Genomic DNA, 24,513 nt, shown 5'->3' with positions numbered 1-24,513 from the left:
TTGGAGGCACTGCATGGCCTGGGCCTAGCATATCTAAAAGATCATATAAAGTTCTGAGATGAACTGTGGTTGACAACTCTGCTCCTCTGGCACAATGGAACTCTCTACAAGAAGGGTCTACTCTTCTGGGCAAGAGAGAGAGATTTATTGGGGGCCAGTCTGAGACTATGGAATGAACTCCCCCAGAAACTAAGGACCATAGAGTCATAGACATGTAGGAACCTTGAGAGGTCATCTAGTCCATCCCACCATGCTGAAGCTGGATTAAGTATACTTACGCCATGCCTAATGGCATTTGTCTAACTGGTTCTTAATAACCTCCAATGAGGGGATTCCACAGCCTCCATTGGAAGCCTATTCCAGAACTTAACTACCCTCATAGGGGGGAAAAAACCTTTCCAACTAATATCTAACCTAAATCTCCCTTGCTGCTGATTTTGCTTGTTGTCCTGTCCTCAATGGATAAGGAAGAGCAACTGATCACCCTCCTCTTTATAACAGCCCTTCGCATATGTGAAGACTGTTAGCAGTCCATCAGACCATCACAAACCTCCCCCGCTATCCACTCTTAAGTGCAAGGCATACATCTTCAACCAGCCTTCTCTAATATAAATACAGAGCAACATGTATATTTAATAAAACAACAAAAAACAAGCCCTAAAGTCCTACTAAAACAAAACATTCCATTGTACATGCTTCTTCCCCTGGGGAGAGGATGAGAGAACAAACATGACTGATGTTGGTCATGTTACTTAATGTGCTACTGGAAGGTGCTCAAGCTGATGGGCATGGTATAAAAATCTATATGGAATTGAATGATCCTCTGCAGTCTTTGTCAGCCTGTCTGAAGCCCCTAGAAGAGCAGGGCCTGCTAGAGCCAGCCTAGAAATTGCATCAGCGTCATAGTTTGCAGGCAGGGTGCTGGGATCAGTCTCTAGAGAGTTGGAGAGACCTGGGACTGTTTCCTTCTCAGGGGAGAACAGAAGACCATGCCATGGTACAGAGACACTCTGTGCCCAGCTGGGAGGGGAGAAGCCAGTGAAGGGTGGCAGGGAGAAGGGATTAAGGGCAGAGAGTGGTGTAATGAGCCTGTTAAACCATTATATTAGAGGTGAGAGACCCCGTTCCCATCCACAAGGCCATCCAGGGGAGTGAACGGATGCCAGGTCTCTAGCCTGGCAAAGCAGAGCACTAACCTGAGACCTGTTGAGCTCTGTTTTATTGTAATCTCATCTCCCCTCCCCCCCCCAGCCCATTCATCTTTCATTCCCCTGTTGTTCTCTGCCTGACATGCAGATTGTGAACTCTCTGGGGCAGGGACTGTTGTCTTTGTTCCATGTCTATACAGCGCCTAGCACAGTGGGGCCCTGTTCCTTGTGTAAGGGGACTATTAGCCCCTTACCAAAACTTAGTGGGTCTTTTTGGTTGGCACCTCTCAGTACCAAAGAACAAGGGAAGGGTCAGTGAGGAAGCAGGACCCTGAGACTGACAGCCCCCAGGCCAGTGGGGAGAAGCCAATGCTCCAGTTCAGCCTGATTGACAGGGTGGACAGGCAAATGAGGGAGCTAGGAGGGTGGGAGGGGGTTCAGTCCTCCATGTGAGCTGGAACTGCCCCTGGGCAGAGAGTGGGGCTGAGCTAAGGACAAAGCAGCCAGTGGCTGGGAGGCCAGAGAGAAGAAGCCCAGGGAGCTGAGCTGAGCAGAGCCACAGCAGCAGAACCAGAGGGGCCTGAGGAGCCCCCCAGAGAGCCAAGCTGAGCAGAGCCATGATGAGGCAGGCTGGGGCTGGATCCGTCTGGAGCTGGGTACGTGAGCAGCCGGGAAGAGTGAGGGGGACCCAGCGCAGGGAGATATCATTAGCCAAGAGGCCTCGCAGCCCAGGCTGGGATGGGGGATCATGACTCCATCAGGGTGCAATGCTGGGAAGAAGGGTCCTGTCTCCTAGAGCCTGGGGGTGTGTGGCCACTTCCAGAGCAAGTGTCTGACTCGCAGCATCCCTGCAGCGCAGCCAGGGACTGGGAAGGAGGTCTGTGAGGTGTGAGAAACAGTCTGTGAGCTTCCTTTACATCCCAAAGACGCTGTGTCTGGTGCCCCTATGCCAGGGGGCAGCCTTAGGTGTTTTCTTTTAACCTTCCTCCTCTTTTCTTTTAATTGATTACTGTTTAATGAATTGTATTGCTTTGAACTATATGCATCGCTCAGGGAGTCAGGGAAGCGTTCAGTGCAGAGAGAGTAGCCCAGAGTGGGGACACCCTAGCCCTTGTCCTAAGTGACCACGACAAGATTGGGGGTCGAGCCCCCAGGAATCCTGGGCCCAGCTTGTCAGGGTTACAAGGACCCTGTCACACAGGAGAGTGTGTTGAGGTCAGGCAGGCCTCTGGGTAAAGGGACTGGGAATGAGGACTTGGATCCTTTTGCTAACCAATTCTAGCGGAGTTGTGTATGAGCCAGGAAAGTTCCCTGCAATAGGGTGACCATCCCCCTGCTTACACTTGGTGTGGGTTCCTAGGCATAACACACATACCCACCCCTAGAGAGGTTGGCCGGATGAGCCTGGGTCCTGGGATGAAAACCAGGTCTCTGTCACAGCAGAGCAGGGTATTATTCCCTAAGGCACTGAGCCTGGCCAGGGGAGTGAGCGCCTGAGGCCTGGAGTGGAACCTGGCACAGCACAACACCCACCCTGGGGCACTGGGCAGGCCCTGTTTTTCGTTTCCAGCATCCCTCTTGCTCTGTCACCCCCAACTGCATATTTTGAAGTTGGCAGTTTATTGCCCTGTGTAGACAGGGACGTTAATAGCCCCATAAACCCACTATGGCTGTCACCTCTGCTGGGCACCGAACAGTATAAAATGTTAACAGACAGGCAGTGAGCTTTCCCAGCTGCTTCCTCTGAGGGTCGGGTGCTGGTGGTGCTGGAGTTTCCTTTATCTTAGAGGCATGCCTTCTCTTTCTGTCCCTGAGGAAGCTCACAGGAGAAGATTAGAGTATGAGGGAGGAGTATGTGTTTATAAACCTTGACTTCCATGCCTCACCCCACAACATCCCCCTCACTCTCTGGGCCCAGCCTCCCTGATGCACTATTATTGACAGGCTCATTCTGTTTGTTTCTAGTATTCCAGGAGAAGCCCCTGTTTCCCCCAAGCCGGGCCCAGGCCTTGATCCAGTCAAAGCCGCCTGAGGAATATTCCTATGTACAGTCTATCCTCCGGCTGCTCCGCAACACCAATTTCGTTCTGCTGATAGTCGCCTATGGTAAGGTCCAATCTCGGTTCTGCTAAGTAGCAGGTGAAGGGGGGGGATCTTCTTGCTACTGTGTGTGCTTAGATGGGTCCTCCCTGTGCAGTGCTGACCAGTATCTGGCCTGGGCTGCTAGCAGGAGAAAGATCTTCCTTGCTCACCATCTCTCCCCCAGGCAGATCTGAGAGCAAGTCATTATCAGGAATAACCTGCTCAGTTATAACATGGGCAAAGAGCTGCTGAACTTCCACAGCCAGTGGACAGCATGAGGACTGAGGCCTCTAACAGCCCCTATGGCAGTGGTTCTCAAAGTGGGAGTTGAGCCCCCCTGGGGGGGGGCGTGAGATGGATCATGGGGGGGTGCAGAGCAAGGGACAGTCGGTCCAGCTCCATGCTCCCCAGAGACGAAAGCAGCTGCTGCCCACTTCCTGCAGCGGGGGGTTCGGGGGAAGGAGGAGTGCGATTGTTAGGGCCTACAGTGCAGGAAGCGCCCCCCTAACAATCGCAACCCCCCGCCTTTCAGGAAAAAAAAACAGGGCTTACAATGCAGGAAGCACCCCCGTTTTTTTCTGAACGGCCCCCTCTTTTGGAAGGGGGGTGCGATTCAGGGGAAGGGAGGCACGATTATTAGACAAAAGTCCACGAGGAGTCCATTTAAAAAGTTTAAGAACCACTGCCCTATGGTACCAGTGGGGGGAAGGGGTTGTGGAGGGACAGGAGTGGGTATGGACATAGCCTGTGGTCTCCAAGAAACCCCCACCCCCAAGAAGCCAGTGGAAGGAAGTTCATTAAGGTCCCCTCTGCTTGTCCGTCCTGCCAAGTCCACGTCAGCTGCTCACTCCTAGTTCTTTCTGCCTGTGCAGCACTCTCTGAAATGGCCCCTTGATTTGTTTGCATGGGGGTGGTGGGGGAGGGAGGCGCAGGTTCTGCTTTTGAGATTGTAATTTTGTAATCTGATGAAGCACAGTCCCCTAGTGAGAAGGGCAGGATGACTCTGTTATGGTCTATTGGCTGTGCTCTGTGCCTTAAGCAATCCACCCAAGCCCTGGACAGAGGCCTCCATACCCCAATAGGATGTGTTCTAGCCAGCTGGTCTGAGAGAATGCTAGAAATTTGTTCTGTGCATGAGTGTGTCACACTTTATTCCAGGTATGAAATGGTTTCTGGTCATAAACTGGCTCAACAAGAGAGTTCTATTGCCAGGCACTGAGAACAGAAGGCTCCTTTCTGGAGAAGTCCCTTGGGAGAAGGAAAGGGGTACACAGTACATAGGGAAAGCTTCAGGTTGGGGTCTGGAGCAGAGTCTGGGATCTCCAGCTGCCTCCCAGGTTGTTCTGCCAACACAAGTGGCTAATGGAACATTGGGGTGATTAACAAGGGCTTGGGACAGTGTGATGTTGGCTTTGGAGCTGATGGAGTTGCAAAAGGCCTATTAGGTCATTTAGTCTTTTCTCCCTGGTGAGTGCAGTACAGCCTTCTCGAAATGACCATCAGATCTCCCAGGTTACTCCTGCCATGCCATTACATTCCCCAGATCACGCATTCCTGTACTGCACCTTCTCTTCCCTCTCCCATCTGGCTGCCTCTGAGCTTCATGGCAAGGTGCTGGAGACAGTTCCAGGATTGTCTGATGCCCTCTGAGAAAATTAGATACAGACACGAGCTGGAAGTCTGTCCTTGATTTTTGCCCATCAAATTGTGTGGGGTGTAAGTGTGAAGAAGGGGAAAGGATCAGTTACTAATTAGAGTGACTGATTGCTAGCAATAAGAAGAGGCTTTCAGTGTGAAGAATTTCTTTAGAATCTGATCTTCCTGGGATAACTCCTCCCTTCAGGCACTGGGGAATTTGAAAAGTCCATTCAGTGACTTTGATACTTCAACTTCTCTTCTTGCTGGCTTGCGTTTTTCTTCTTCTTCTTCTTCTTCTCTGCTCACTGGCTGTGTCTGACTCACCCTTGACTTTCAGTTCCCTACCACACAGATAAAGTGACTGACACTTAAAGGGACACAAAGCAGTGAAGTGCTTTGTTTGTGTTAGGGCTTGTCTACACTTACAGTGCTACAGCAGTGCATGGGTTCAGCTGCGCCACTATAGCTCTTAGTGAAGACACCACCATGCTCCTGGGAAAAGGCCTCCCCTTGATATAGAATGGTCTACACCGGGGGGTTTGGTTGGCATAACTGCATCACCTTTCTGCAACATAGTTATACCGACATTAGTTTGTAGTGTAGACCAGGGCTGACTCTAAAATGGAGACAATGATTCTCACCCAGAGTTAAATCCCAAACAATCCAGTGTTCAGGAAGTCTGCAGTCACAAGCAGATCAGTGTTGTTTATCCCCATTTTCCAGCCTCTCTTGCTGTGCTTGAATTAACCGCTGTCCTGAAAAAATGTCTTCTGTTGCTAATGCTGATTGAGCTCTGCCAGCTGCAATGAGGGTGTGAACCCTAGTGTAGCACCTGTTCAGAGCAGGTCTACAGGACACAGCGATAAAAGTGGTGCTGGCTGCTGATTTCTTGTCCACACTAGGACCTCCATAGTTGCTACCATCAGTGGAGCTGAACCTGTTAGCAACAGTGTGAAAATGTAATGGCTACTGTAGGCAGAGCCCAAAAGAGGAAGGGACTTGAGGAGAGGAACTGTGGCCTAGTGGATAAGAAATAGGTCTGTCTGGCAGGAAAGCTGGGTTCTAATTCTGGTACTGATGGTGGCTTCCTTCATAGCCTTAGGTAAGTCACTTCCCTTCTCTGTACCTATGTGCAATGACGTGTAAGGGGGGGAGGTGTTTTTGCAAAGTATTATAACTCACTAGTGCAACAAGGGGAGGTAGAATTCAGGACCTCCTGTCCCTAGCCCTGTGCTCTTCTTCTAGTCCTTGCGGCCAAGTGAATGTTTGGCTGGAAATGGCGCTTCTGCTTTTTCCCAAACATCCAAAGAGTGGGAAATAATTGATGGGAATTATTGTAAAATGGATCCAAATGTGCCAGCCTTTTTTGCAAATGTGAAAAGGGCACATCTGGACTCTGGATATTTTGCCCAGCTCTGGTGGCAGGTCTTTCTGCCAGATGAGTTTATTTTCTCAGCCATCTCGGGGAAGGGAGCCCTTTCCTCTGCCGGGGACCGTATCCGGCACAGAGCCTTTGTAAGAATGGTTGCTGACTGTACATTTCCAGAGAGGACCACAGCAAAGTCTTTGTGTGGGCTGCCCTGTAGAAGGCAGAGATGGCTGCCGTGGCGTGGGAAGTGCTGACTTTATAGGTGAGGTGAGAGGCAGAGATTCCAGGGGTAAACATGCATTGTTTTACATGCAGCTTTGAACTGAAACAACTGTAGGTAGAGGAAATGTGCTGACCTTTCATGCTCCTTCCTATCCCTGCAGTTACCAGTGAAGTGTCCCTTAGTAAACTATGTTGGGGCGGAGAGGGGGAATGGGGCAACAGCCTCGCCAGGTTCCTTCCTGCCAGGGCCACGTCTTGTGAAGAGCAAGGTTCAGCGCTGTGGGGTGTGCTCCTGTTGCCAGCTCCCATTGCAGCATGTTCCCTGATGGCCCTCCTATCTTATCTCTCTGTAGGTTACTGACCCACCTGGAACTCACAGTTGCATTCAGTGGCTTTTGGAGTGGTTAGGATGGGTGTTTCCTGTTCAGAGAGCATGTCAGGAATTGATAATTCACTGATTCCCTCCCTGGCTGCTGCGTCTTTCAGGAATTCATGCCATTCAATTTGGCTCAGTCTCCCTTGGGGCCATGTGTATCTGTCTGCTGGATATAGTCTACTCTAGTTAGGTCCCTGGAGCACATTCATCGCCATGACCATCCTAATTAAATGTGCTGGCAGAGGCTGGACGGGAGGGAGGTGTGAACTCCCTGTCAGCTGGTGCTCCTGCACCACTCAAGGTTTTTCACTTTCAAAGTGCTTCATAAAGGTTGATGTGTGGTGAGGGTGTCTGCTCTATCATTGGGGGGAAACTGAAGCATGGGGAGGGGAGATGACTTGCTGACGGTTGCAGAGTGGGGGTCAGTCAGACCTGGGATTGGAGCTCAGGAGTTCCTGTCTCCCAGTCCTGTGCTTGGGTTGCTATATTGCTCCTTTCTACTATAACCTGTGGTGCTTCCTGCCATTCACTCAGGCTTTGAGAGAGAGGGGCGGACAGGGGTGTGGGAATTTTGCACTTGACTGGACTTTAAGGATTACAGATGTCTCAGTGCAGGGACTTTAAACCTTGTTTATCCCAAGCACAAGGATGTACGGGTTGTGACTGGTGGTGAAACCTGTGAACCCCACCCACTGTCACAATGATCACTGAAGCTTTAAAGAGAAACCAGCTGCAAACACTTTCTGAGAAGAGGATTGAATTGACCATTACGAGTCTTGTCCACATGGGAAAGCATTTCCAGCATAACCTATGGTGAGAATTTAAATCAGTAGAGTGATACTGGTATGACCCCCTGTGTAGACAACTTTTATTCTGGTGTAAGAATGGCTTTTTTTGTTGTCACTTGTGTCTCTTGGGAAGGGGTTTAAGCTAAAGAAAAGCCACCCTTACAGTGGAATAAAATGTCCACACGGGGGTAGGGCTATACTGATATTACCATCTCTTTAAGGCTTCAGTGTGACAGGTCATGCTTTCCCATGTACCCCATAGTGGCTTGGGAAGGTGCTGTTAGAGCTCAACAAGCTGCATAGCTCCTGCTTGGTTATAGGACTTCTTGGCTGGAAGAGCCCATTTCCTGCTGGCTATTGCTGGGGGAGTGAGCCAGTTCCCCACTGGGGAGGAGAGAGGGGGAGAAGCCTCCAGCTGGGACATCTCTTCCAGCTCACACCAGGTCACTGGCCTTGGGTGCATAGTTAAAGTTCTCTCTTGGCCGGGTGGAGTAGGCGGTACTTGAGGTCAGTCAGGAATGAGTCAGGCTGTGAGCAGCTTATTGACCTCAACACAGACCAGGCCAGTCAGTCATTCTGGGGCCATCATGCTAGGGAAGGACATGGAGTTCAGCAGTGCTCATTTGTGAGCTGCGCCACCCAGTGGGCAGAGGAGAAGAGTGATTGCAGCAGAGGGAAGAGGTGTTGGGGCCTGGATCCAGTGAGCCCCTTATCAGCTCTAAAAATGTGTGCAACCCTCCTTCCCACTCCGATAAGGAGCAGCTCCACACTGCAGGGTTCAGCCCACCCGAGCTGAGAAACAGCTCTCCTTGGCCTGCTCTGCAGCCCTTTGCCTTCCCTCCAGATGTAGCTCCTCTGCTAGCTGACATGAGTGAGGCGATCAGCCCCCTCCCCCCCCCGGGCGCAGGGCAGGAGGGGTCCCGATGTTGCCCCCCATCTGCCCCGAAGGGGGGGAGGGTCTGTACCTGCGGGGGGGGGGTGGGCGTGAGTTCTGGGGTGGGAACACAAATGCAGGCTGGGCTCTGCTGCCCCTTCTCCCGACACTTACCCGCTGTGGGGTGCCCACCTCTCCCACTGCAGCCCGGCGCCGGCTCGGACTGGGTGGTCACACCCTCCCACCTGGGGAGAGGGGCTGGCTTGGCCTGGCCCTTCACGACACATGGGGAGGAGGCGCTGAGGGGTGCCCCTCAGAGCCTCCTGCACCCCATGCCCGTCGTGAAGGGCCGGCCTGGCACGCCTCCCCACCCCCCCGCACTTATCCACTGCTCCAGCCCCGCAGCCCAGTGCCGGGGGGGCGGCGCTGGGCTGGCCCTTCACAACATGTAGGGAGTGCAGAGGGCTCCAAGGGCCTGCCCCCCGCCCCTCCCTTGGTACGCCACTGTTACCCAGCAGGAGAATGGCAGGCTGTGAATGTGCTGTGTTTTTATCCTCCTCTCAGGTTTGAACACTGGTTGCTTCTACGCTCTGTCCACTCTGCTGAACCGCATGGTGATCCAGCACTATCCAGTAAGTGCCTTCCAACCCCTGGGCACTGAACAGCACCTCCTGCTGGTACTGGAGCTACTGTGAGCTTCCTCTGCAGCCAGCTCTCCTATCACTGTTCCTTACAGCATCTTCTGCTGGAAGAGAAATGGGCTGGTGAGCTCCACCAAGGGCTATGTTCCTATACCATAATCAATTATGCTTTCTTCTGTGAACTTACCCAGTCACTGCTTATGCCTCATTCCCTGCAACACTACCTACTGGGTGCCTGCACACACCCCCCCCTACTCCCCCCCCGCCCCACCACTCATTGCTCCTGCACCATTCACTACATTGCCTTCCTCTGGAGGAGAGGAGACTGCTCCATAGCTAGGGCTCCTATAGCATTCCCTAAAGCACCTACTGCTGGGAAAGGCTAGGCCTGGGATACCTGGGAGCATCTTTTCTCTGAGGTTGGCTCCCCACAGTTAGCCTATATTCCTGGTAAATCCTGAGTCTTATGTCTCCTGAACAAGCCGACCCAAAGGCCAGTACTAAGACAGCAAACTTTGAAAGGTCTTTAGTATCACCTCTTCTGAGGCCCTTTTAGCCATCCATCTGTGCTTGCTGTTGGCCATTAACTCGTTTCTGTATTGATGGCCTGTATTGATGTATCCTCGTTCTTATCACAGGGGGAGGAGGTGAATGCTGGGAGAATTGGACTCACCATTGTAGTGTCCGGCATGGCTGGAGCTCTACTCTCTGGCATCTGGTTGGATAAAACCAAAACCTACAAGTAAGTTCCTTGCGCTCTTTTCCCCACAACTCCATCCTACTCTCCACCATGTGGGAGGCAAACCCTGGGGGAGGCAGTTCTGCCTTCCAATGGCTCGACAAGGTAGGTGAGGTAATATCTTTTATAGGACCAACTTCTGTTGGGGAGAGAGACAAGCTTTCAAGCTACCCAGAGCTCTTTTTCAGGTCTGGGCAGCGGGGAAGGACTGTGTTCCCACAAATTGAATCACCCTGTGGTAAAAGCAGGAATTTGGAGCTGCACATTAGCTCATTTTGGGAGTTTCCTGGGCCCAGGGTATACCACCCTCGTTCTGGTTCAGGAGCCACTCATTCCTAGTTTGTTGCACAAGGTGCTGGAGCTAATTCTCCAGGATTCCTGTGTGCCCCTGGTTTTATTTCTGGTGCTTGTGTTTAGGGGTTAATGGGTCTGGGCTAGCCTATCATGTGGATAGCAGTATTTGTGCGTCCTGAGACAAACACCCCCTCCCATCAGATAAGAACATACCACAGAGCTGTCTTGTCAAGGGCTGTAGAAATGAAGCTGAGAGGAGGAAAGCTGCTTTTTGGGAGCTGGAGCAAAGCCAGAGCAGCCTGCATATGCAGGGAAGGCTAAGGTTAGGGTATTAATTGTCAGGGGAGGGGATTTCTTTGGAGAAAGGTAGATGGGATAACAGAGGTCCGGAACCCCTCCTCCTTAGGAGGAAGGGGGTGGGTTGAGTATGCATTTCTTTTAGGGGAATAGAGTCTTCCAAGTCTGACCTCTTTCTTGCTGCCTTGTCTTGTGTCCGGAAGCTGAGAGAGGTAGTACGGAAGTATGGGTACAGAAGCTGAGAGGGCAGTGTGGCATAGTGCTCCTTCATGGTTCTGGTCAGGTTCCCAGCCCCCTGGGAAGGAAGGGGTGGGGGAAAAATGGCTGAGATAGTTCCCAGCGTTGGAGGAATCATACAGTACCAGACCTGTTCTCTGCTTCACAAACCAGCATCTGAGAGTCTCTGTTCTCTTTAGTGAAAGGCCCATTGAGCCCTGTGCCCAGAGGCATCGTGTGTGCGGTGTGTGCATATGTGTCTCTTTTATTTAGGGCAGAGATAGATGGGGTGATGTGTGTGGGGGTGGGAACTGGGGGCATAGTAGGGTTTGGTACTTATGGGAACACTTGGCAGCACATGCTGCCATTGGCGAATGTACAGCGAAAGGCCCCTGTGTTGCCTGCAGCTTTACACTGGGAGCTCTCCTAGGGGCCAGATTTTTCCCGGTGAATTAATAAGTTGGTAGGAGTCTTTGCTGCCCTAGTTCACTTGACCTTTATGCAATGAGCCTTGACTGGCCTGATTATAGTGAGGCCCTGTATGTCAGCCAGGGATCTGGATGATCAGCTTTCCTCCGCTAGCTGGCTGTGTTAAGGTGGTGCTAACCTGCTTTCCTTACAGACTAGAGTACATAGGGCTTTATTCTAATAGCAGGAGATGAGAAGAAGACTGCTTCAATGTCCTTTCCCTTCCAGGACCCACCACAGCCTTTATTCTGGCTCTGTTAGCATGGACTATTCACAGCAAGGGGATGCTTCCCAGGACCAGCTACCACTGGGTGCTGTGTTTAGGGCCCATGGCTTGTTTAGGTACCCCCAGCTATAGCTCCAGCCATCAGCACTGGCAGGTCCAGGGATCAAGTTGAAAGCAGAAACTGATTTGTTGGGCCAACCCTGAGATGGGAGATGAGGGAGCAGGGAGCAAAGCAGGAGCAAATGACAAGCCAGCCCATCACTTTCAACTCTTTCTGGATGGCTGTGTGCAGCTGGGCTGGGTTAATGTGCATTTCTTTTGGTAGCTGTGGTGGGAACACTATATGGCCATTCAGCATCTTGACAGATGAAAGGAAGCATGTTGAAGTGGGAACACATGCTGTCACTAACTGCATTTTTGCTGCTCTGTCATTTGTAGCCACTAACAACTCTGCAATGCAGGCAGTGTGGCCCAGACTGGCACAGCTATGGCATGTGAAGTTCCCGACTCTCCCAAATAGAGCTATATTGCTGCACAGAGATCACAGTGTAAGGGATTTGTGGTTACACAGTTGGAGCTGGGAGTCAGCTTTCTGCAGTGTGAAAACCCCCCATTTGGAGGCTTGTGGTTGCGTGGAAGGGGCAGAATGAGTGTGTTTTGGCATTGCTGGGATGGGCAGCTTGTTGTGTGTACTGAATGGGCTAAGTTCATCTCTCTCCAGTGTAACCTGCTGACTGACTTTAGGGAGCTAGTAGGGTAAATATAGCCCAGGGTGAGGAGGGCACTGCCAGGAAATGGGGCTGGTTCAGGCTGTTCAGAAGGGTTTCTGTAAAACAGCAAATATTAACAGAACCTTTCCACTGAGACTAAATTTAAAATTCTGAAAAAGCCTGTTTTAAATTTAGCAGTCCCAAGAGGCCAGATACTACAGTGTGGGGGGTGGGTACGCACCTAGCCAGACAGCATCAGGGACCCAAAGGCTGGGCCATGAGAATCCGGAAACAAAGCTACCAAATCCTGTGTCACTCTCCAAGCTGAGTGAAAAGAGTGAACTCTTATCAGCATAGGGAAGGACAGTATGCAGAGTGTGGTATTTACCTTCCCTGTCCTTGAATTTGCAAGAAAGGCTGATGCCACTAGGTGGCTTCCCCGTCTCCAGGATGGGAATGGCCACGCATTCTCTCCTTCCGTGGGGGGGACCAGGGTTTCAAAGCTGCTGTCTTTTTTTTAATCCAGGGTGCATGTTTCATTCATGAAAGCTTGGGTTGTGCTCTCACTGAATGTGGTTTGCCAGCAATGAAAAGATTTGGCAGCTTGTCTGAGTGCAGAGAGACCATGCCTGGCGCCTGCTCTCAAAATAACACATTTTGGCCCGTAGCTTGGTTCCCAGGGTGGGCCAGTGATTATGTGGTCACTATGTTGTGTGTAATTTCATCTGGAGTCAGATACAGTCAGTGTTGGAAATCAGAAACCTCCCTGTATCCTCAAGTTTCTGGCTGGGGGGCTCAGATGGTGGTTTGCTGGAGGTGGCTTAGAGATGGGAGCAGAGCTGGAATTAGAATTCATGTACCCAGGATGTACTCCTTGGTTAGGTTTTTGCTATGTTAACTGGTTAACATGAGGGTGGGAGAAGACATGACCTGAGGATGCAACGAAAGACAACACCTCTTGGCGTGTTTGGTTTTTTTTTTTTAAAACAAGGGGGAGGCTTACACTACTCCATCCTGGCCCAGATCTCTGGTCTTGTCTCATGCCCCCCGCTACACTCCGTGCTGTCTGAGTGATGCCATCCTCAGTGTCCCATTCCTGTTTCCAGGCCAGCCCATATGCACTGAATGCCTGCTCCCTCCTGTTTTACCAAGCCATCACCTTCTCCTCATTAAAATGTTTTCCAAAGACTGGTCTGTTCTGTGACACCTTACAAGAAGGGAATTGCTAATCAGTGTAAAAATCAATCCACAACCATCTTCAACAGTGAGCTCCTGGGGTGGGGGCTTTGTATTCTGGCTCTTGTGAAGCCCTGAGCGTGCTCTCAACATGTGACAGTGATGGGGTCCATCCCTGATCCAGAGCCTCTTTCTTCTCGTCGGAGCCAGAATATCTCAGCAAGCAGCCAAAGCTATAGCACGTTGGTGCGGGGGGCTTTCAGCCCCTCTTCTCCTTGCCTTTGTGTGTGTCTCTCCCTTCAGAGGTAGCTTGGCTCTGTCACTTTCACAGCTAAGCTCCCTCATAGGTCTTTCCCTGTCTCCGAATGAAGGTATCAAGGGGTGTCACTGGGCCAGGGCAATGCTGCCTGTAACCCCCCTTATCCTGACCTAGAGCTTCACCCCGAGAGTCAGCTGAATGTCAGATGTGCTCAGTTCTGCTCCTGTTCCCTGGTGGTGCCTGCCCTGGCTGACTTCCTCTGCGGGGGCTCCATTTTCTCACAGCCCATTGTGCAAACCACTTAATCCTTCTCTCAAGAGGAATGGGAAATGGGAATGGGAGCGAGGGGAGGAGCAGACACTGTTTAGGCATGTGGCAGTGACAAGATTGTCACTCAGTAGAGCCCGCCTGTGGTTCTGCTACACACTTGGTAGCCAGCACCACTGAAGGTTGCAGATTCTCCATGTTGGCGCTCTGGGTTCCTTTCCCAGCAGAGCCATGGGGAGGATATGGGTGGTTTAACCCTCATCATCCCAGTATGCTGTGAGGATGTGGCAGGGTGTATGGATGTGTAAGGCTCCTGTGGGGCTGGGCAGCCTGTAATGTGTACTGCAGTGTCCCAGAGCTTGCTCTGGGCGCCCTCTCAGGAAGGCCATCTCTGCAAGCTCCCATTATGGTAATAGCTACCAGCCCCACGGGAGCAGCACTAAATCCAATTCCCTGGAGAATAACACCATTCCTCCTGTTGCTTTACTTCTCTGCACCTCAGTTAAACCGTCTGATAGCCAGGAGGGGCCTGACTTTATCACTGGCCAAATCCTCTCAATTGCGCTCTCCTAATGCCAGGGCAGGCAGCCCTTCACTAACTGCATCTGGTCAGCACTGGTGTGTGGCATGTTCAGGGAACCAGCTGATCACTAAAGTCTATTAGTGTTTTCCCTGCAGCAATACGCAGGTATCTCTGGAGCAGTTTTCAGCAGTGAGCTGCATTCAGAGACTGGGAATGTGAATCACAGCGTCCAGGCTTCTGGGGTATGGATCGGACTGCATTCTGGGGCTGGGAGAGAGTGTTTCCTCATGCATTCCTGGGCCAAGATGTGGATCTTTTAGAGTCTTCCTGGTGTGTGGCTCCTGTTGTACTTGGATTCATACTCCCTGCCTGCAATTCTTTAGAACTGTTATTTCATAGTGTCTTTCAGTTCAATGCACCCAGCCAAAGCATCTCAGTGGGCTAGGGAAGAGAGAGGCACCTCTGCTCTGGAATCTACTGTGCTATGGGTATTTGGCTCCCACTTGCTAAGTGCAGGTGGTGCACCGCAGCTAGTTGATGGCTTAATGCAAGATACAGGGCAAGATACAGTCCCCTCTCTCCTAATACTAGGGGTGCTTTTCCACGGGGGCACTTGAACTGTCTAAAGGCACCATAGAGGATGTAGGTGCTATTTCCCACTGTTGGGACTGTCCCCTCTTCAGTACTACCCCAGACACCCCAGTGCTCAGTGGGGTGAGGAGGACCTGGTCAGAGACTCGTTAGTCTCCTTCACTGTTGCATTTTGATTAGTAAAATAGCGTTGCTGTGAAACAAGGCCCTGACCACAGCTGGCCATTAAAGCTTCCAGGGCCCTTTTCACCAGACATGAGGTGTTAGTCTCAGTGTCCCGGCCAAACCCCAGCTTGGACCATTACCAGGATGGAGCTATTTAAATCAAGTCCTCTTAAAACACATGATTCTTTTTTATTAATCATTATTTAAATATTTAAATGTAAATATTAAAGGTTGAGGTTGTGTAAAGCTGATTCGAAAATGTGTGCTATTGTAACTTTTAATCTAAAGTTAGGATTAACTGAATTATAAACCCTGTTTTGTTTTTTAAATGCTGCCACTGGCAGGGGTCTTGCTTGAATTTTACAAAACTACTACGTGCAAAACCCCAAATACTGAAAATGAAGCCCTGGTCCTGCAGGTACTTAAGCAGGTGCATAACTTGGCTCATATGAACAGTCCCATTGACTTTAATGATGTGGCTGCTAGTGCTTATAGTTAAAACATAAGTGTTTGGAGCACCAGGAGCTAAAACTGTAATTTTAATTAAAAAAAAATTCTTAGGGACATAAAATCTTTGTCACTTCAAACAAAATTGCTTCAGTGTTAACAATGAAAAGTTATTTAGTCATTATTTGTACAGTAAACGGAGATATTGTGAACTTTTTAATACATATAGGCCAAAATTTTCAAAACCAGAAGCCTAAATCATAGCCTGTATTTAGGCACATAAGTGAATTAGGAGCATAAATCCCACTGACTTCAAAGTGTGCAAACCTTGATGGAGCATATCCTAGTAAAGCATTTCACCTTTCTTGACTTGTGGCAGTTCAATATATCAGAATGTGGTAAATACAATAAAGGCTATATGCTTATCAGTTTTGTGTTTGAGCTTGTGTTGTTCTTACTGTAAGGGTTTTGATGAGGCCCTGAGTTTGTTTTTTCAGCAAATATAAAAAATCTCTATACAAAATGTGAAATTCTACTAACAATCAGGAAACTAAAGAAACAAGAACAGATGCACCAATTTAAAGTTATAAATTGGGAAGAAGGCAAAGGACTAGTAACGTGAATAAAAAAATTTGATTTAAATTAATAATAGAGTTTTTTAAATGTTTGTTTTGTAAATCATAAGAACAGAAGAATGGCCATGCTGGGTCAGACCAATGGTCCATCTAGCGCAGTATCTTATCTTCCGATGCTAATGCCAGGTGCTTCAGAGGGAATGAAAGAACAGGTAATCATCAAGTGATGATTGGGTTTTTTTTATCAGTCCTGGTAATTGTTTTACTTTCATCATTTCCCTGGAGTTTCAGTTGGATACAGGATTCACCTTCACTTCCTGTCCTAACTATTGTACTGTGTAAGTAGCTGCTAGGTGGGGGAAGTGATCTCTGTGTATAGGCTGGAATCAGTTCGTAAAGCACTTGCTGAAAAAAGTTAATTAATAGCCTGTCCCCTGGCAATGAGGGATTCTCTGGCAGAACCTAGGCTTATCCCTAGTCTTCCAGGTTGCCTCAGTTTCCTCCTCTACAGAAGTGATGTCCTTCCCAAATAAGTGAATCCTCCAGTTGGTCTTGCACCATTGTGATGCAGGGGAGCCAGGACTCCTGGGTTCCATTCTTGGTTCTGCCACTGACCTACTGAGTGACCTTGGACCGAGTTCCTTTTCTTCTCTATTGTCTCAGTTTTCCCTGTTGGTGCGACAAGGATGCTGTTGTTCATCTTCCTCCTAGGAAGGTGGAGGGTTGTGAAGCTTCCCTCGCTAGCGTGTATAAAGTGAGATCTGTGGATGGGAAGGACTAGAGAAAGGTGTTGAATGAAAGCTAAGAGGCCTGTTCCTGAATGCTTTGTCTTGCAGGCAGACGACGCTGGTTGTTTACATCATGTCCCTTTTGGGCTTGGTGGCCTACACCTTCACCCTGAACCTAGGCCACCTCTGGGTGGTCTTCGTGACCGCAGGCGTGCTGGGGTAAGTTCACATGCAGTCTGCTTTCCCCAGGACTTATTCCCTCTCCTGAGTTGAGAGCTGACTCCAGGAAGGCATAGAGACTGCCCAATTTAGCCCAGGCTTCCTGCTGCCTCCCATGTTAATCTGTAAACACCCCTTCCCCGCAGCCCCTCTAGTGGTGTAAAAGGGAAGGCAGAGGCCACGCAGCCCAGAAACAGCAGGGGCCAGGGTGGGGCAGGATCTATATAGCTCTTCCCTGGGGTAAGGATAAGGTGTTCTGTTCTTTTCAAGTCTCTTCTGGATCCTCTGAGTGGGAGAGCTGAGGGACGTGTGCAGCAGCCCCCTGTACTCTTCCCTGTCCCAGCTGCCTCTGAACACTCTGCCAGGCTGGATACTCGATTAACAGGGTGAAATGTGCTAAGGAAGCAGGTGGGACTGTGGCCTTCCAGACCATGGAGAGAAAGAATGAGAACCATGGTGACAGCTGGGTCTTTAAAATAGCCCTGGGCTGGGGCTTGGCATCACATCTAAACCACTTCCAGGCTTTTACTTTCTGAGCTAGCAGTAACATTCCTACTCCGATGCTGCTGGCTGGCCCTGCTTCCTAGTAGCAATAGGTGGCTCCCTCCCCCATGCGTCTCTTCTCCCTGCCCCTGCAGGCCTGGCGCTCTGCCCCACGGCTGCAAGCACAAATGTTTGTGGTTGGGACTAGAGTCCTGACCATGGTCATGGGGTCAGTGAGTCAGGTGGCCGGAGGGATGGGGGGTGATGCCTGTCCTGTGCAGTCACTGAGGCAGGAGGAAGCAGGGATCAGTGCCACGTAGTCCCTTTCCCACTTCTACCTTCCCTAGCTGCTGACTCTTCCGTGTACTGCTGTGCAGGTTCTTCATGACCGGGTACCTACCGCTGGGTTTCGAGTTTGCGGCAGAGTTAACATACCCAGAGTCAGAAGGAACGTCTTCAGGCCTGCTTAATGTATCAGCACAGGTATGTTCAGCTCCCTCTTCCCCCCACCTCAGTAAGCTAGAATACCTTGCTAGGCCCAGGAGGATTCCTGTTCCACAGGGAAACCGTTCAGACCATCAGTCAATTCAGTCCAGTATCCTGCTTTGTCACAGAGAGTGTCTGATGCTCCAGAGAGAGGCCATGCTTCAAACAGACCAACCCCAGCCTTTGCTTTCTTGTTTCACTGTTGTCCAAAATGGAATTTAATCTTCAACTTCAGTGGCCTCCCACCCACTCCCTTGCCCCATAAAGTCCTTCAGGACGCTGGAGCTCCTTGCACCTCTGCACTGCCACTCCCAGCAGTCTAGGATCTGCCTCTCCTTGGGTGAGGGGTGATTCCAGCCTGCAGGCTCTATTGTCCTCCCCCCAGCCAGGAGGAGGCACATCCAAATTCAAGCCTTGTTTCTAACCCGGCTTCAGCTCAACGGAAGAACGGCCATAAGCCTGTGGGTGTTCTAAGTCCTTATTAGATCTGGGATGCTGTTTAGTAAGCTGCCTTTCCCTGGTGAATCAGGAGGGCAAAAAGTGTGTGTGTGTGTGTGTGTGTGTTGGGGATGGGGGCGGGGCTGAGTGATGTCAGGCAGTCAAGGACAGTACAGTAGTTCCGATCCATTCCTTATTTTTGTGTTCAAGGTTTTCGGGATCATTTTCACCATCAGCCAAGGGAAGATCATCGATCGCTTTGGGACGCAGGCAGGAAACCTCTTTCTTTGCTCCTTCCTGCTCCTGGGGACTTTCGTAACTGGTAAACCAGCTCCCCCAGAGATTCCCCACCTGACTGTGACCCAGGGGACTCGGCACGTGGCGTGAAGGGAGATTCCCCCCCAGGCTGCTCCAGCGGAGTGAGCTCTATAACAGCAGTGCCCTAACTGTACTGCTGGTGCTTCCTTGTTGTGGCAGCTGGTCTGTGTCACTGGCTGAAGGTTCCATGTTAGCTATCCATGCTCCTGACAGGGTACTCAGCCAAACGAGGCTTTCTCATGGCTGGGCTAGGGCCTCCCTCTGCTGCCTGACTGCTGTAGCAGTCCTATCATCATTCAGAACGGTGGATCCTCTGTTGGCCCCCCCCCCCAGTGTCTCCTCGAACCCTGTGCTGCCCCTGTGTAACCCCTGAGTTCTGTAAGACTTGCTTGTGTCCTCTGTGGTGAGTTGCTCTCCTCTTCCCTCTACCTCTCAGTGTTCATTAAGGCGGATCTCCGGAGACAACAGGCCAATCTGGACAGTGAACAGACAGTGAGTAAATCCCCTTTGACCTCTCTCTCTGTCCCCACTATTAGCTTAGGGTGATCCCTGCTCTGACCTGTTGGAATCTCTGTCTCTGGGTCATTACCATAACAATGACTCTCTTCTGTTGTTTCCATGATTGGTTGTCAATCTGGCCAGGGGAAGTTCTTTGTTAGCATTTGTAGCCACATAGCTGTGATCTCAGCCCTGCCAGGTATGGGGGTTTGTGGATACTCTGGGCTGGTTACATGGGCTGTCACTGAACATTGACTCCCAAGAAGCCTGCAGAGCTTGGCATCATGGCATGGTCTGGTTTTTTTACACTAATGGCTAGGGATAGATGCGGGAGGTGGGGGACGAGAGACAAATACACAACCCACTACTTCTGGTGAAGAGGGAGTTAACACTTAGTATTTCCATAGATATGTCCATGATTAGAGCCTTGTGCAAACATCTTCACAGCCCCTTGAAAAGGTGGGTAATTGCTTGTAGCCTCATTTTGCAGATGAGGAGAGTGAGTCACAGAGAGGTGGTGTCCTGTCCCAGGCTGCAGTGGGGATCAGTGCATAGCTAGAATCAGAACTCTGGCCATCCTGGCTCCCAGTCCTGTGTGTGTCACACTAGATGTGGCTGCACCGCTCCTGTCCACACTCCTAAATGCTGGGCATAATGCTCCCGCACTCTGTGAAGTTTAATGCAGCTCCATGGGTCAGAGAAGTGGCCGTTAGTGAATTAACCACAGCTGGATAATCTCAGTGTTTCTCCCTTAGAGGGGTTGGTGGTTGTCTCTTGCAGCTTTTCAGCTGTTGTCCTCACTGGCTCTGGGCTCCTCTTCCAGGACGTAAGCAGAGACGTCCACCCAGTGCTCCTGAAGCAGTCCATGACAAAGGCTGGCAAAGTGCATAAGCTAAATTCCCTGCTGGCTCAAATTCTACCTTTTTGGAAGACAGTGCCGCCTTCCACCAGATAATCTCTAACAGTGCTGATCTGAAGAGACCAGTGGCTCCGAGAGACCTTGTGGCCAGCCTGCTCTGACCATCAGCCCAGGAATATGTATTTTAAATAAAATATCTTTTATAGAACTAGCTCGGCACAAGCATAAAACATACTGGATGAAATACGCAAGGGGAGCTGACCCCCATGCAGCCCTCCAAATGTAATCCTGGAGCAGGGGTAAAAAATGGCTACCAAATCCATCCCATGTGGGGCCCTCTAGTGTACTCACCCAGGGGGTCCCATGTTTAACCTGCATCACAGCAGGTAACCTCCCCGTTTGTTGAATCCCATAAGATTCCTGGGGAGATGAGCCCCCATGTGATGAACAGCGTGGATTAAGGGTTTGATCCTGTGAAATGTTGAGCTCACCAGCATGGTAATGCGCACAGGAAAGCCTGGAAAATCACTTGCATTCTTTAGCCTGGTTGTAGAATACAGCTGATCGCTACAGATACAAAATTGTCTGAATCACTCTTGCTCCCTTTGGTCACTGGAAGAGGAAGTGATGGATTAGCCGTGACCAAGCCTCTGGGGAGATGGACCTTCCAGCTCTAGTGCCGAAGATGTATTAATCTTGTGGCAAACTTCATCTGTAAGCCCAGAATGCAACTGGGTTGCAGTGAAAGGTGCTATAGATACTGAAATATCCAGTCCCTTGGGCAGAGATGTTAAGACTACTAAGAAGGCCCTTTTCCCTTATCAGCCACAAGGTCTCTTTCCAAATGAATCAGGGAGGCCTGTGCTTAGGCCAGATAAAAGAATGGAACATTTTGTGAAAATGTAAAATAAAACTGGGCCCTCAGCTGGGAGGTGTTAAAACAGCGAAGGAGGCACAGCTGTCATTTTTATAGGACTCTTCCTTCTCTCCTGTGGAACTGTAAGGCACACCCAGGAACTAATCCCATTAAGAACTGGAGGGATATGCTGGTAGTGAAGTAATTCAGGGTAAATATCAAAACCCCCCAGGAGCCACTCTCATTGGAGGCCTTAGAGAGACTCCCCGCAGCTCTGACCTTTGCCTGGCTTCTTTGCATGAACTTTATCATCCTGCTATTTCCTAAAGTGGGCAAGCAAGTGGAGCAGGGCAGGAGTAAGAGGCTGGGTCTATAACGAATAACACAGTGTCATAATGGAGTGAAATTTAATGCACAGACTTCTTAACTCCCAGCCCATAAACTTCCTCCTGTTAGTGGATAGCCTGGGCTAGCTGGTCTCTCAGTAAAACAAATGGACCCTATGTGATCTGGACATGCTAAATGTGAGTCCAGTCAAATATGCAAATCCTTTAAGTCCCACTTGAGCAAAGGTTCTTATCTGTCTGTCACTCACTCACTGGGTTCAAATGGAAACATCAGTGAGAAGAGGGGCAGGCTAAAATGTTGATTGCATTCCTTGCCTACTGGGGAGCTTTTAGCTAAAGATTTTCCAAAATAAGATTCTGTAGTATTTTCAGGATCTTTGCCAAGTGCCCCACTTGTTCTCCATGCAGCTGGATGTTTCATGGGTTTCTTCCTCCTCCAGGAATGGATGACCTCTCTTTCTCTCTCTCTCTCGTCCCCTTTTCTGGGATCATGACCTGTGGCTGTTGTTACAGAGACTCCAGGACAGCAGTCACATCACGGATTATGGACTGTAGCTTGTAGCCTTAACCCCATCACTTCCCATCCCTGCTCACTAGCTCTCACACAAAGGTAGGAGAATCACACTAATCTGCTTATCTAATCACTCACAGGAGTAGCACTGGCACCAAACCAATGGCATTAGTGTGCTGCCTTGGGGAGCAGTAGCTACAACTGGAGTGATTGGGGTGTTTGGGAGACAAGCTGTTCTTGGCCTCTCCAGGAGACTGGGTGGGGAGGAGGAGAGAAGAGATGGGGGTTGAGCTTGTGAGGTACTGAGAAGAATGAGGCCTGAAGCTATGAGGCTGCTTGGGTAACTGGAGGTTAGGGACTGGTGGGATGGGTGTTCCAAAGCAAAAATCATGTCAGAGTCGATAGTGAATTTTACTGTGAGTAAATATGCCAGAGAGAGGAAGTGCAGATACTGTATGACCTCTTGGCTGAGTAGTTATTTAAAGTCACAGTGTAGCCTCTCCCAATGGGAGGTATTATATGGAACTGTGTCAGAGAGCTGGCCCTGACAATGTAGGTAATACGATGTCAATCAAATGAAGTATTAAAGCCTTTGGCAATAATGAAGCCATTGGTTTGGTGCATTGTGGTAGAACAGTAACTGTAAATCATAAAGCTCTCTGCTTTTTGGTCTGTAATTCCAGCCCTTTGCTAGAAGTGGCTTCTCGGCTGCTGCCTGGGGATGTTTAATGCTTTGCTGCTGTCTTGCTGTGTGAACCCTCTACTGCACCTGCCCTGCTCATGATGTTTCAAGGTTTCGTGCATGTATTTGCTCAGTGGTGTGCAGCAAGCAAGCCGAGCTGGCAAGGACTGTTGTTCAGGGCTGAGATAGTATATTGGCAGCATTGAGGTCTTAATCCTGTATGTTGTTGTATGGTATGTAGCAGGGAGCATCAGGTTGCTGTGCTCCAGCGCAAAGGTAGGCAGAGACCATAGGTGGGTGTAGGTGAGGGTAAGACTTCAGCCTGAGTGCTTGTGCGACTCAAGCTCTCTGCATGCCTGGTCCCTTCCCTGCAAGAGCACAGGATAGAAAAGGGGTGGGGCAGAGAACTAGTGGTCTAGGAGACCTAGGGTTAAGTGCAGTTTTCCTCATGCTAATGAGGTGCTGAGCTGCACACTCCTGCCTCATTCCTGACACTAGGTAGCAGTAACCTACAGCATCTCATTAATGCAGGATAATTCCCCATATTCCCTATCCTACACAGCACTGTGCACCCTGCACTTACACAATGCTCTGCACTTCTGCTGGGCAGGGCCAAGTCCAAGAAAATACTGTTGCAAGGTGAGACGTGTCAATGTTCCTAAAGCGTCTGATGCCCAGAGCATTATAAAGCCCGGTTCTCCTGCCCAGTGTAGGGTCTGTCTTCTGGTACAGTTCCAAAAAGAAGGTTGGAGGTGGGTGTACAAACCCCTCCTGGGGCTATTTTTATGTCCAAATCTTGGTTGGATTTGCCCCACCTTGAAGCCTTGATCCCATATATTTGGGAAATTTGCAGTAGGGTCCATGGCTGGGATTTTAAATTGAATTTGGGGCTAGAGGGTTTGCAGCCTTGTATTTGCAGTTTGGCAGCCCAGACTGGAGGATTGTGAATGAATGGTATGGGAGAGGGAGGTTGGGGGGATGACGCTTAAGAACCTGGGTACTTCAAAGGGAGCTACAGGACTGGAGCAAGCAACAATTATTAAATGGTTTAATAAAGTGAGAACTGCTGTGCTGGCTCCACATTATATGGTCACACATATGAACATGCATGTCAGGAAATGCGTACATTAAACTGTGGTTCCACTCTGCCAGTGACCTTGTGGAGATTCATGGTTGTTGTGTCTCTGTAAAGTCCATATCAGACACGCTCACTTTGCAAGTAAAATGGTTTTTCTAACTGCAAGCTCAGTAAACTCCAGTTGGGCTCTTTCTGTCTCACATGACATCCCTAAGAGTAAAGAAAGGTACTGCAGGCCCAATACTGCCCTCGGGGATCCCTGTGTAACCCCATTGTGACCTATGGGTTTGCAGAGGAGTAGCAGATAGGTCTCTTCTGTGAGAGAGTAGGAAGCTGGTAGTGTGTTCTCAGTGAGGGCCCCTCCCCTTTGGGGCTCACTCCCCCAGTCCAAGATAGACCTCATTTATTGACTCAGAAGAGCACCTTTTGTTTTCCCTGTCTGGGAGGCATTGGGAACAATTGGGTGGCAAAGGGAAAGATGTTGGCTATGTTTCCAGCTGGTGGGCGGTTGTGCGTTAATTGTGGGACGAAGAGGGGCTGCCGGAGTGCTCTCTTTTTAAAAAGTGCCAGTGAACACACAGAGCAAAGGCCAGAGAGCTCCTTTTCATGGAAGGAAGAGATCAGTTAATTTCAATGGAATAAAGGGTTCTATTGATGAAAGGAGACTAGAAGCCACATTCTCTGATAGTTTGCTTGGCTCTGTAGTGTCTCAGGAATATAAAGCTGAAAATGTGTGTGTTGTGTTTTGTTTTGTTTGTAACTGAAATCATCAGCTCTGACTCTGCTACCCAAAGAGGAGGAGCTCTGTGGATGTGACAAGCAGGGCACAGCTGCTTGTCAGAGCTGAACCACACTCCTGGCGGTCTACACAAGAGCTGTATAGCATGTCTTTGCTTATTCCAGCAGGAACTACCTCATG

The 24,513-nt window shown here is 50.0% G+C and overlaps 1 protein-coding gene across 6 annotated transcripts in view; it reads left to right on the top strand.

Annotated features, from left to right (window-relative positions):
* FLVCR2 (FLVCR choline and putative heme transporter 2) overlaps positions 1-24,513 on the top strand; it is a 48,143-nt gene that overhangs the window by 19,783 nt on the left and 3,847 nt on the right. Inside the window, exons 3-11 of one of the 6 annotated variants that reach the window (XM_067532974.1) lie at positions 3,114-3,254; positions 9,062-9,129; positions 9,777-9,880; positions 16,928-17,038; positions 17,899-18,004; positions 18,656-18,767; positions 19,200-19,255; positions 19,669-19,720; positions 20,017-20,088. In XM_067532974.1, the coding sequence (XP_067389075.1) occupies positions 3,114-3,254; positions 9,062-9,129; positions 9,777-9,880; positions 16,928-17,038; positions 17,899-18,004; positions 18,656-18,767; positions 19,200-19,255; positions 19,669-19,680 (710 nt within the window). In that variant the 3' untranslated portion in view covers positions 19,681-19,720; positions 20,017-20,088. Of the gene's footprint in view, positions 1-3,113; positions 3,255-9,061; positions 9,130-9,776; positions 9,881-16,927; positions 17,039-17,898; positions 18,005-18,655; positions 18,768-19,199; positions 19,256-19,668; positions 19,721-20,016; positions 20,324-21,763; positions 21,934-24,513 lie in introns of those variants that run through there. The other 5 variants (XR_010917140.1, XM_067532960.1, XM_067532936.1 and 2 more) reach the window with 5 other exon arrangements.

This window comes from Emydura macquarii, unplaced genomic scaffold (assembly GCF_026122565.2).
Source record: "Emydura macquarii macquarii isolate MOO-44397 ecotype Brisbane River unplaced genomic scaffold, CSIRO-AGI_Emac_v2 contig_374, whole genome shotgun sequence".
NCBI lineage: Eukaryota > Metazoa > Chordata > Testudines > Chelidae > Emydura > Emydura macquarii.
Note: the sequence above shows the minus strand (reverse complement) of the source record. Positions and strands in the feature narration are given on the sequence as shown.